Source organism: Pan troglodytes, chromosome 7 (genome assembly GCF_028858775.2).
Source record: "Pan troglodytes isolate AG18354 chromosome 7, NHGRI_mPanTro3-v2.0_pri, whole genome shotgun sequence".
In the NCBI taxonomy this organism is placed as follows: domain Eukaryota; kingdom Metazoa; phylum Chordata; class Mammalia; order Primates; family Hominidae; genus Pan; species Pan troglodytes.
In genome coordinates this window covers 113,312,971-113,325,229 of record NC_072405.2, presented here as the reverse complement: position 1 = coordinate 113,325,229, position 12,259 = coordinate 113,312,971, and the positions used below count along the sequence as shown (strand labels likewise).

Below are 12,259 nucleotides of genomic sequence, written 5' to 3'. Positions count from 1 at the left end.
ATTATAGATCTTAAGAAGACAACACATAAAATACAGACTTAGACAAAACAAATGACTAAAGCTGCATAGTTCTGCTAGACTTTATTCAAAACTGGCTCTATTCTTAATTATTTGAGAGACCTAAAATTCTAGTGCTCAAATGTAAATACCCATCATATACTGAAAAGTCATCTTCAAATTTGTGTTCTGACCCAAATTTGGCTCAATTAAATCATACGAAAGTCAGACAACACAAATGGTTACACCTCAGTAAAAACAAAATCCTGGAAGTCGCATAGCAAGTGAGCTATGACATCATTTAACTCTCAAACCGAACTGTAATCTTAAGTTACACACACCACAATACACCTTTGCACAGGTAATTTTATTCTCTCCTGTGGGTGTTGACAGTGCTCACTGATTGAAATTTGAAACATTCAGAAATCCCATACCTGAAGATGGTCACATATTCTTTACATCATGATTCAGTAACTATTCAACAGTTATGTCTACTAAATACAGTGAACAAAACAGTATAAATGTTTACACCATTCCCCTGTGAACAGGGCTTTTGTGCACAATAGTAACAAATGGAATTAATGCATACCATGATATCAATAAGGAAAAGACCTTCTCTTTAAATAAACTATTCTGTTTATAAATAAACTCTGATTTTTTTAGTACACATTTACAGACCTGATCAATAAAAAGAAACAATATATATATATTTTTTCCTTTAAAAAGAAAATGTTGAGATACAGACCACTGTGGGAGAATTCACCTAGGAAAGGGGGTAAGAAGCAAGCAAAGGATACTAGAGTTAAAAGTACGACCATACTGCAACTTATTTCCGTTAGCACACACAAACACAAGGACAGGATTGTCGGGGGAGGAGCCCATTTTCACTTGAATTCCAGCAAGTTGCAATCAATCTTGTAGTACACATAGGGGTAGTATTCTTGTTGACTCAGGTTTAAACCTGGAATATCCATAGGAGCCTATGGAAAAAACAGACAATTATTCAATTTTGTATTTACAGAACTCAAAAAAAGAAAGCAAGTATTAACATTTACCTTTTTATTGAACATCTACTCTGGGCTAAATGTATGCACTTAAGGCTAATTTACCTGAGTTAGACATTATTCCCATTTTGCAAATGAGAAAACAATCTCTGAAAGACTGACTTCTCCTAGGAAACACAGACAGTGAGTGGTAAAGCCAGGTTCAAGCGTTCTGACTGCATATGTATTTAGCATGATCCCACCAACCTTTTTTATGTATACTGTAAAAATTAACTTTTTAGATCTTGGACTTAGAATACTGAGTTGATGGGATACAAGACTTACAAAATGTGGAGTAAAAATAAAGCAAGTATGATTTATAAGTAATACTTATTCTGTGATATCAGCACTTTGAGAGGCCAAGGCCTTGAGCCCAGGAGTTCAAGACCAGTCTGGGCAACATAGTGAGACTCTATTGCTACAAAAAATAAAAATAAAAACATTAACCAGGAGTGGTATTGCGTGCCTATAGTCCCAACTACTTGGAAGGCTGAGGTGGGAGGATCACTTGAGCATAGAGGTTGAGGCTGCAGTGAGCCAAAACCATGCCACTGCATTCTAGCCTGAGCAACAGAGCCAAAAAAACAAGCAAGGATAACACTTATTATAAATGCATGTTATAAGAATTTACTGCTAGAACATTTATGTATCAAATAATTATACCTCTCATTTTATCCACAATTGCATGATAAGTGTAGCAAGTTGGCCGGGGGCAAGGTGGCTCACGCCTGTAATCTTAGCACTTTGGGAGGCCGAGGTGGGCGGATCACCTGAGGTCAGGAGTTCAAGACCAGCCTGGCCAACATGGTGAAACCACATCTCTACTAAAAATACAAAAATTAGCCAGGCATAATCCCAGCTACTCGGGAGGCTGAGGCAGGAGAACTGCCTGAACCCAGGAGGCAGAGACTGCAGTGAGCCAAGATAACGCCACTTCACTCCAGCCTGGGCAAAAGAGCGAAACTCCATCTCGAAAAAAAAAAAAAAAAGAAAAAGAAAAAGAAAAAAAGTGTAGCAAGTCATTTCCCGCATTTCCTTCTATCAAGAAAAACTGATTTTTCATAGTTCTAATTAATGCCTATGTGAGATGCTACCATCTACCCTAAACTTTTAAAGAGAAAAAAAAAAAATCAGCAAGATATTTAAAACCAAAAATATAAAGTAAAAGCCCACTACAATTTTTTTTTTTTTTTTTTTTTTGGGACGGAGTCTCCCTCTGTCACCCAGGCTGGAGTGCAGTGGTGCAATCTTGGCTCACTGCAACCACCCCCCCAGGTTCAAGCGATTCTCCTGCCTCAGGCTCCAGAGTAGCTGGGATTATAGGTGACCACTGCCACGCCAAGCTAATTATTGTATTTCTAGTAGAGACGGGGTTTCACCATGTTGGCCAGGCCGGTCTCAAACTCCTGACTTAAGGTGATCCCCCCGCCTCGGCCTCCCAAAGTGCTGGGATTACAGGCGTGAGCCACCACGCCCAGCGGCCCACTACAATTTTAAACAGCAACAACAAAAAAACACAAGTAACTCTGTTTATATCTTCTTTTGTTTAAAAAATAACAGTTTTGTTTAAAAGAAGATATAAACACATAATACATTTTTTGGTCTGTTTTTTTTTTTCTTTTTTCAGATGGGTTCTTGCTATGTTACCCAGGTTGGTCTCGAAGGCCTGGGCTCAAGTGATCCTCCCGCCTCAGCCTCCTCAGTTGCTGGGACTACCGGCATGTCCCACCATGCCCAGCTACGCCATTTTAGAAAAATGAACCTACCTTGAAAATACTCATCTATTGACTCTATCGCTTCTACCAAATAAAATTAAAATAACTGCTTATTTTCTTCCTCTCTGCAATTTATAGTTTTTGTAAATAACTAGTATCACTGGTTTCTGTATTTCTGCAGCTATAAACATCTGATACACAGCAAGATAATTACTAGCTTGTGGAAATGCCAAGAAGCAAAACACAGATATAATTAGTATAAAACAGGGTAAATGATGTAAATTACTATGTTTACATAACAAATTGAGAACCTCAAAGTAATAAAAAATGATTAAGTATCATACTTACTCTCCCTTTTCTGTCTTCTTTCAATCATTTTTTTTCTGAAATTCACTTCAATTCTTACTCTACTGGGCTAATAAGTACTTACATCAATAATAGCTGCTGCACTGCTGTCTAGATGTTTATACAATTCATGTAATACTTCTCTCAGTTTCTTCAAAGTTTTCTTATTGGGCTGAAGTAGCATTGCTTGGAAGTTCACTGGCAAGCCATACCTTACAAAAAAGCAGAAATACAGTACGCAATACAAGCAAACATGTAAAGAGATTTTTCTTTTCAAAGCAAATATTCTCATACTCTTTAATCATGGTTAACGGGGAGAGAATATCTCCCTTTACAAGTTCAACTAATATATATAGAAACTGAAACTAATATACACAAAAAACTTCAATATAAACAGAAACGCAAACCTTTGGTCCCCACTGTCCACTAGAAATCTCTACGCCAATTACTAGGAATTACTTCAATTACCATTCATTTTTTTTTTCTTTTGAGACGGCTTCTTACTGTTGCCAGGCTGGAGTGCAGTGGTGCAATCCTGGCTCACTGCAATCTCCGCCTCCTGGGTTCAAGCCATTCTCCTGCCTCAGCCTCCTGAGTAGCTGGGATTACAGGCACGTACCACCATGCCCAGCTGATTTTTCTATTTTTAGTAGAGACGGGGTTTCACCATGTTGGCCAGCATGGTCTCCATCTCTTGACCTTGTGATCTGCCCGCCTTGGCCTCCCAAAGTGCTGGGACTACAGGCATGAGCCACCACGCCCAGCTTACCATTCAATTTTTAAGGTAATATATGAATATCCTCAGGAAATAAGAAGAAGTAAGGTCAGCAGATACTTTTATGGTTACATGTAAGTTTTGGGGTGTTTTTTTGTTTGTTTTGTGTTTTGTTTTTTCAGGCGGAGTCTCGCTCTGTTGCCCAGGCTGGAGTGCAGTGGTGCAATAGTGCAGTGGCACAATCTCGGCTCACTGCAACCTCCACCTCCTGGGTTCAAGTGATTCTCTGCCTCAGTCTCCCAAGTAGCCAGCACTACAGGCGCGTGCCACCACGCTTGGCTAATTTTTTTATATTTTTAGTAGAGACAGGATTTCACCCTGTTAGCCAGGATGGTCTCAATCTGACCTCGTGATCAGCCTGCCTCAGCCTCCCAAAGTGCTGGGATTACAGGCGTGAGCCACTGCACCCGGCCAAGTTTTGGGTTTTTTAAAACTATTTCTAATATGAGCAACCCATACATTGGACCAGAATATGATTTTTAAAATATCTCAAAATATTAAAATACTTTAGGTTAATATGAAATGATTTCAATAAGTCATTAGCATACTATGTATCCAATGACATATAAAACACCTGAAGGATCTTCCTTTTAAACAAATATTGGTTAATATTTAATCTACTTTTAAGTACCTACACAAGAAAAAGAACCTGAGGGTATGGCAGCATAAATCTCTTTTTCTAAACCTGGTGCTAAAGAACAAGACTAATATGCATTTTATAAGCTGTATGATGATACTGACAATCTCTGTCTCATGATTGGCCCTTCGGTTTCTCCAAATCAATTTCCTATTGCTGGACTGTGTTATAATAAAGAGGTCCAATGTAAGGAATCTATGAACTCTTCAGTTCCAAGTTTGGCAATTAACTTGCTTTACCTTAAAACAGACTCAACGAAAACCCGTAATGCTTTCACGTGAATCCATGCAATAAATGCTTCACTAAAATTCACTTTCAGCCACCGTACAAGTGGTCCCTATAAAAAGAAAAAAAATTACCACAAATTTGGTCTTAGAAATAGCAATTAGATAGACCAAATATTTTTTTAAGTGACTACCTATTAGGAATCTATAGAAGAATTAAGTCGCATAATTCACTTTCTACATGTTTCACTATTATTCTCATTATCTCAGATACCTTATCTTAAATTAGATTAAAAGGTTCGCCACTACAGAGAGATCTCAACAGACACTAAAATGCATTGAACCAATTCACTAACACAGAAAAAGGTATATATTTTAATAAAAGTAGTTAAAATGGTACAAAATATAGAAATGCCTTAGGTTGGAAAATCAAAATATAAAGATCTGAATTTACTACACAACACTCTAAAACATTTAATACATGTAAAATGAAATTCAACTTACAAACAACTTCTTAGTAACAAAGATAAACAGTTATGTAGGCAAGTCATTTAACAGCACTAGCTCTTTGTTTTCCCATCTGTAAAAAAGGGAGTTGGTCTAGACATCTAAAACCTCTTTACGTTCTAAATTATATAGCGTTAAGTTCTTTTTAAACTTCAAATATTTAGTAGGATTAAGCGGATTTCAAATACCTCCTCTCTCCATACTTAAAAGATTCAGCTAACACTTCCTTGGATAACATTATTAGGCTCATTTGGATGTATCAAACAATTAATTTAAGCAAAAGGATAGCAAAACAAGTGAAAATCTTTAGTCAAAATATCTATTTTTTAAAAGGATTTTGGGTTTGCCCTAAAAAGCTGGTTATTTTGACATTACTTGGTTAGAATGAGTTTCCTCCTAGTTGAGATGATATGGCTTATAAAGTACTTGGAAATAATTTTCAATATTTCCCTTAATTTCCTCTTACAGTATTAAGAGAAACACATTTTCACTCATTATGTTTCCCTTTCCAAACAAGCTTTTACTCTTCACAGTAATCCCACACTTGAAGATGGCAAGAAAGTTAACACCATCTTTGATTTTCACAATTCCACTCGTTTCCCATTACACCTAGAACACACCAATTCTCCAATAGCTTAAATACAAATTGCTTCAATAAAAGATTGAGGCATTGAAAAAATCTGCCTCAAGAAAGTGAAAAGTCTTACTGAAAAGAACTTCGTTACTTAACTAAAATCACCCTTCACCTACAAGGATGTTAACCAGAATACTGCATTTAAAATTAATGTCTGATATGGATTTAGGTGGAGTAATTTCTTTTTAAGTATGTATTTTAGGATAACTATTCTATCTACTCTATTCTATCTCAGATAGACATAAGCTTTAGAAGAAAGCTTTCTTAGAAATAGAATAGTTATCTCTAGAACAGTTAAGCTTTAGAGGAAATTCATTCTGATTATTCAATTAAAAAAAAAACTAAAATCAAATGTCTTAAAACCAAAGCAGATTTTTACTTTCTTTTAAATCAAAGGAAAGCAATACCACTTTTTCTTCTGCTTAGTACTGATAATACTAAATATTAAAAACACATACAAATTGTTTTTTCTTATCAGTAGAAAGCCTGTTCATTTCTTCTTTATCTGCTTTCATCTCCTCTTCATTATACTGGAAGTCACGAACAATGAATCTAAATTTGGGGGAAAAAAAACAAAATTGTTCACATTGTATACAGCTGATCTAACAAAGTAAATAAACAAAAAAACAATAATCTTACTTGTTTTCTCTGGCTTTGTGTCTGAAGTCATCAACTGCCTTCCTAAACAAGGTGACATTACACAGGTAACTGTCTTGGTCCTCTGAAAGAACACTATGGAAAAAAAAAAGTCCATTTAAAGATTTATACGTATTGCTGTCTTTCATATTAAGGGCAAAATTCAGAAACAGGTGGAAGAGAAAAGTAGGGTATAATAGCCCTTCCCAAATCACCTCAATGCTTTTCAATCTGGATTGCCTCAAACACCGAAGATACTGAATGTTTATGATTTATTTTGCTTATGATACCTTAACACTCTACATTTATTTCTTACTAACCAACAAAATTAGACATTAACTCCAGTAAAGCATCCAAACGCTAAGAACCACACTTTTCAATCAACATCAGCGCCAAGCTGCTTTGTTTCCAGTGTCTCCTTGATAAGCACACTCTTCTTTTCTGGAAGCCTAATTCTTTCTTCCTTTCTCCAGGCCAACTCAGCCCCACTGAGGCCCAGCCTAGCCTCTCTGCATTGCCAGTACCTTAAACCTTGGATCTTTCCTTTGCTCCCATGACATCTCTCAATCAAAAACTGACAGGCTGGGTGCAGTGGCTTATGTCTGTAATCCCAACACTTTGGCAGGCTGAGGTGGGTGATTGCTTGAGTTCAGGACTTTGAGACCAGCCTGGGCAACATGGCAAGACTGTGTCTGTACAAAAAATACAAAAACTAGCCAGGCGTGATGGTGCACGCCTGTAGTCCTAGCTACTCGGGAGGCTGAGGTGGGAGGATCACTGGAGCTGGGGAGGTTGAGGCTACAGTGAGCTGAGATTGCACCACTGCACTCCAGCCTGGGTGACAGAGTGAGTCCCTGTCAAAAAAAAAAAAAAAAAAAAAAAAAACCCTGATGAACACAACTGTCTAAGTAATCTCTGAATAAATGTGCCTGTATGCATCTCATGGCTCCATTTTAGGCTTTAGAAGGTCCCAGTGAGGTCAGAACTTCCATTCAGTCACAGCTCCATGGACATCACTAGAAAGACCTTTCCAGACACAACTGCCAGGAAATTTTAATGGTCATTTAAATCTGTAATACCTTGGGTGAAAGTCCACTGTTTGAAAGGTGAATGGTATCGCTTGTGATAGTATGGTCCAAATTTGGCTTTCAGAATTTATCTATAGTGCCTCCTGTATAGAAGTCCTTATGTGAGGTCCACAAGGCTGCACAGGCAGCTGTTCCACAGCGATAACCTTGGGGCAGGGGAATGTTACTGAGGGGAATCTCTTCTCCTTTCTGTCTTTCACATACTGGAGTTCTTCTAATGTTTAGTGTTTTTTAAACAGCTTTACTGAGATATAATCATTATACAGAAAACTGTACGCATTTAATGTCTATAATCTGAAGTGTGGACATATGCATATACCCATGAAACCATCACCACAATCTAGACAATAAACATACCCCTCACTACCAAAAGGGTCCTTGTGCCCTTTTGTTGGTTGTTTTCTTTGTTTTTTAATGTTCAGTTTTACAATGTGGTACTTCTGAAATCAGAAAAAGGAAATTTTACAAAATGGAGGAATGCTGGGGAATTTAAAGATACTATATTAAAAAAATGTTTAAAGCAAGTGTAGTTTTTCCTGAAGCCTAAGAACCACCTGTTTAGCCAAGTAAATTCAGGAGGCAATTACAGTGTTAATCACAGAATGGCTTTAAGTACTGAATCTACCCTACTCCTCGTCAGCCAGCCAGCAGGGGCACCTCCCTAGTGTATGACCAGCAGACACCTCCAGGAGTACTGATCACTGTAATCGCTGACATGCAGAGAAAACTCAAGTACTCTGGATTTAGAACCTCCTGTTAAACTGTATCGTCTCAAAATGATTACCCTTAATTCTTGCTCCTGGTGTCCATCAAACCCAATGAAGGGCAGCTACCAAGTGGACAGAGCTCGATTTAAAAAACCGTTTAAGGATCTTCTGCTTTGCCAAGATTTACTCAGTGATGTGTGAACTGCTTGAGATCAAAACAAATCCAAATCTAACTTGACAGGCTATTTCAGGGCCACAAATAACGTTTTACTGTTATCATAGTAATCTTTTAAACTTATCCAACACTTTGCTGTTTTGAAGACCCTTCCAAAAGCATTTGGTGCTTGACATGGCCCTGTGTCAATGAACAGGTTACCAATTAAGCAGGTTCCTAGCTATTGTGCAGAGATCTGGGACACAGCAAATTCCTATGGCTTACTCAAAATCCTGATGGTGAAAAAAGCCAAGATAAAACTTCCATCTTATCTTATAACTAAATCCTACTATGCCACCTTATTATGAAAAATAAATAAAAGCCACTTGCTTTCCCTCTTTCCCCTAAGGAAAGGTATTTCTTAAAACTGTTTAAAAAATAAACCACGAGTCCTTACTATAACAGACTTGTAGTCATTTAACATGTACTGAGACTCTGTAATGCAAGCGCTTGCTAGATATTAGTATAAAACTAAGACAGCATTTCCTGATCTCCAGGTATGGGTTTAGTAAAGGAAACAGGCATACACAAGTAACTGCAATATAGAGTTGTAAGTGCTGCAATAGAAAATATACATGATACACTGGGGAATTAGTAACTTTATCTGAGGGGATTCAAAGGAGTTTCACCAAAGTGGTGATACCAGGTGGAAGTTTGAAAGAAAGACAAAAAAGAGAAGAACGTTCCAGACAGAACCCCATATGCAAATGAATATAGATGTGGAATAACATGGTGCATCTGAGGAATTGCCAGAAATAAGTATAACTGGGGCTCAGCATGGTAGCTCATGCCTGTAATCCCAGCACTTTGGGAGGCCAAGGTAGGCAGATCACTTAGAGGTCAGGAGCTCGAGACCAGTCTGGCCGACATAGTGAAACCTCACCTCTACTAAAAATACAAAAATCAGCTGAGTGTGGTGGCACATGCCTGTAATCCCAGCTACTTGGGAAGCTGGGGAAGGAGACTCACTTGAACCCGGGAGGCAGAGGTTGCGGTGAGCCAAGATCACACCTCTGCACTCCAGCCTGGGTGAGAGAGACTGTGTCTCAAAAATAAAAAAAAAGGAAAGAAAAACAATATATATATACATATATGGCTGGGACATAGGGTACAAGGAGAGGGTGTGTGTGTGTGTGTGTGCTGGGGGCAGGCAGTCAAAATGGGGAGGGACAAGCAGGGTTTTAGACGGGAAAGCAACACATTTGTATGTCACAAAGATGAAAACAGCAGCAATGTGGAGGACTGATGAGAGGAGAAAAGGAGACCAGCTAGGGTCAGTTACCATGGTCCAGGCAAGGGATGAGGGAGTCAGAGCTGGAGCAGTGGCAGTGGGTCTTGGGGGAGTGGGGAGAGTAGATTTAACCCTATGAAATTGTAGATATTTGACCATTTTCTGACCTACAAAACAGCAATTTTTAACGGTTCAACCAAATACTATGGAAGGTGGAAATGACATAACTGATTAGACTATTGCAGGCGGGGGGCCGGTGGGGGGAGGGGGGTGCAAGGGCAAAGGAAGATTCCAGAATCACTGACTACCACACTTGCGGTTTGGATCACTGGGCAGACGTTGCTGCCATATACTACAGGGCAACTAGAGAGTTTGAGTCTGAGAGTGCGGTGATAGTGTCAGTTACCTAGGAAATACCACATGGAGTGGTCCAGTAGGAACCAGGTATGTGGTTGGGGGGAAGGCTGGCTACAGACAAAGATTTAGCAGTCCGAAAACTGCAGGTGAGGCTAGAGCCATGGGTGTGGTTGAAGTGGTACTGACAGGAGAACAGACCATCTCCCTCAGAAACTCTGAAACATAAAGAAACTTCTGGACAGTGGCCAGTATCATTCTTCCTGCACTTCTTAGCTAGGCTCCTCTGCTTCACTGGGGACTCCAGATCCCTAAAGAAAAACCTCTGTGAAGCATCCATGAGTTTTTGATGTTGCTTCCAATGACAGAGAAAAGGCAAAAGTTAACCAGTGATCTGACTCAATCAGACTATTTTAACAAGCAAAAGCAGACCAAAAAAAAAAAAAAAAAAAAAAAAAAGGAAAGTGGTAATTCTGAAAGGACAAGTGAAAAGCACCTCTTTCTGAACAGTGTTTCAACAAAAAAAAGCAGAACAGCAGCACAGCCTCCACTTCTTTGGCCACAGCCTTGGCACGGCATTTATACACATTGCTGCATTTAGCCTCACAGCAATGGTAGTATTTCAAAACTGTCCAATCTTTGTAGAATATTTTATAAATAGTTACATTTTGTGAACTTTAAAATTCTTTCAGGTTTGAGGACAGTTAGAAGAATAGATTGAAAAATACTAGATTGAATATTAAAGTGAATATTTTTCAATCTACCTCAAAATTCCACTTTCATCTTCACTGCTCCCAACAATAATCACTCAAGTTATCATACCAAAAAGTAATGTGTTACTACCTATAATTAATTAACTTGTGTAAAGCACATAGAACAAAGACTAGCTCACAGTAATTACTCAAAAATGCTGGTTGTGATGATAAGCCAAAAATTCAGCATCAGGTCATAGAGATCTTTCCTAAATGGCAGACAATATTCCAGGCTCACTCAAAAAAGCCTATTTGCCCCTACATGAACTGCACATACTCTTGATGGTGCTATTTGAGCTAGTGCTATGTTCTCTCTGACTAAATTTAAACAGGTAAGTTTTTGAGTCAGTGATTCCAAATGTACTTTGAACTGAGAAATAGGTAGAAAAGACGTTTTCACTGAGCAAGGAAAGGCTGGAAGCTCTAGGAAGATTAGTGTGCACTTACAAGTCACTTGCAAACAAGTCTTGACTGCATTAAACTGTTCCCTTCCTGAAATTTGCCCTTTAAACTACTAAAGTGACTGTCCAAAGATCTAAATCTCTGATGGAATATTTTTAAAGTCTTTCTATCAGAGTAAATCTGAGCTTACTTAATGAGCCTACACACCATCCCCCTGGACATCTGGGTTGGCGTATGTCCATCTCTGGAGGACATTCTGTGTGCACCACGTCCTCACTCTCCTCCTCTATCTGCCTCCTAGACACAGAGTCAACCTCTACAGCTCTAATGCCCTAAAGATCTGTCAGTATCAACAGCCTAAGTGAGCCACCAATATCAAGACACAACTGTAGTCTTCAGTTTACCATGTGAAGAGGTGGTATGAAGGAAAGATATTCCTCCAAATGAAAAAAAAAAACATTCATGATGAGCACAAGTTTGTTGTTCAGTTCCTAAAAGATCAACATATGTGAAAATACAGTAATATTATCTTGTATTTTGAATACTCCATTAAGTCTTAAAATAACTTCATAATATATACAAGGAAGGTGCTATGCTCCATTTACAGACAAAGAAAATGAGGCCCAGAGAAGTTAAAAGACTTACCCCAGGTCACACAGCAAGTTGGTAGCAGAACTGAGGCAGGAAATAGGGTCTGGAGGCAGGGAACCTAAGGTTGTTTCACCCCGGTTTCCTAGAACTAAATTGAAAGGAAAACCCTAACTTTCCACGCCTAAGTAACAAAAGGACCAGAGGCTACTCCTTTTGACCTTTCCTGCATGGCAGATGGGAAATTGGCTGTCTGCAACAAATCAGACTGATTGGGAGGCCAAGTCTTCATTCGCATAGAAGTATAACTTTGTAACTTCACCCTAGCCTCTGATTGGTTGCTTTCTGCAACCAATCAGATATTTGCACAGGAGTGTGACCTTTGTAACTTCACTTCAGCCTCTGGTTGG

The 12,259-nt window shown here is 38.6% G+C and overlaps 1 protein-coding gene across 2 annotated transcripts in view; it reads right to left on the bottom strand.

Annotated features, from left to right (window-relative positions):
- Window positions 1–345: 345 nt before the first annotated feature.
- Window positions 346–12,259, bottom strand: part of ATP6V1C1 (ATPase H+ transporting V1 subunit C1) — a 48,248-nt gene continuing 36,334 nt past the window's right edge. For both annotated transcript variants that reach the window (XM_001155312.6, XM_009455756.5), the window contains exons 9-13: window positions 6,517–6,609; window positions 6,336–6,429; window positions 4,752–4,849; window positions 3,186–3,312; window positions 346–977 (exon numbers count right to left, since the gene is read on the bottom strand). In XM_001155312.6, the coding sequence (XP_001155312.1) occupies window positions 882–977; window positions 3,186–3,312; window positions 4,752–4,849; window positions 6,336–6,429; window positions 6,517–6,609 (508 nt within the window). In that variant the 3' untranslated portion in view covers window positions 346–881. The remainder of the gene's footprint in view (window positions 978–3,185; window positions 3,313–4,751; window positions 4,850–6,335; window positions 6,430–6,516; window positions 6,610–12,259) is intronic.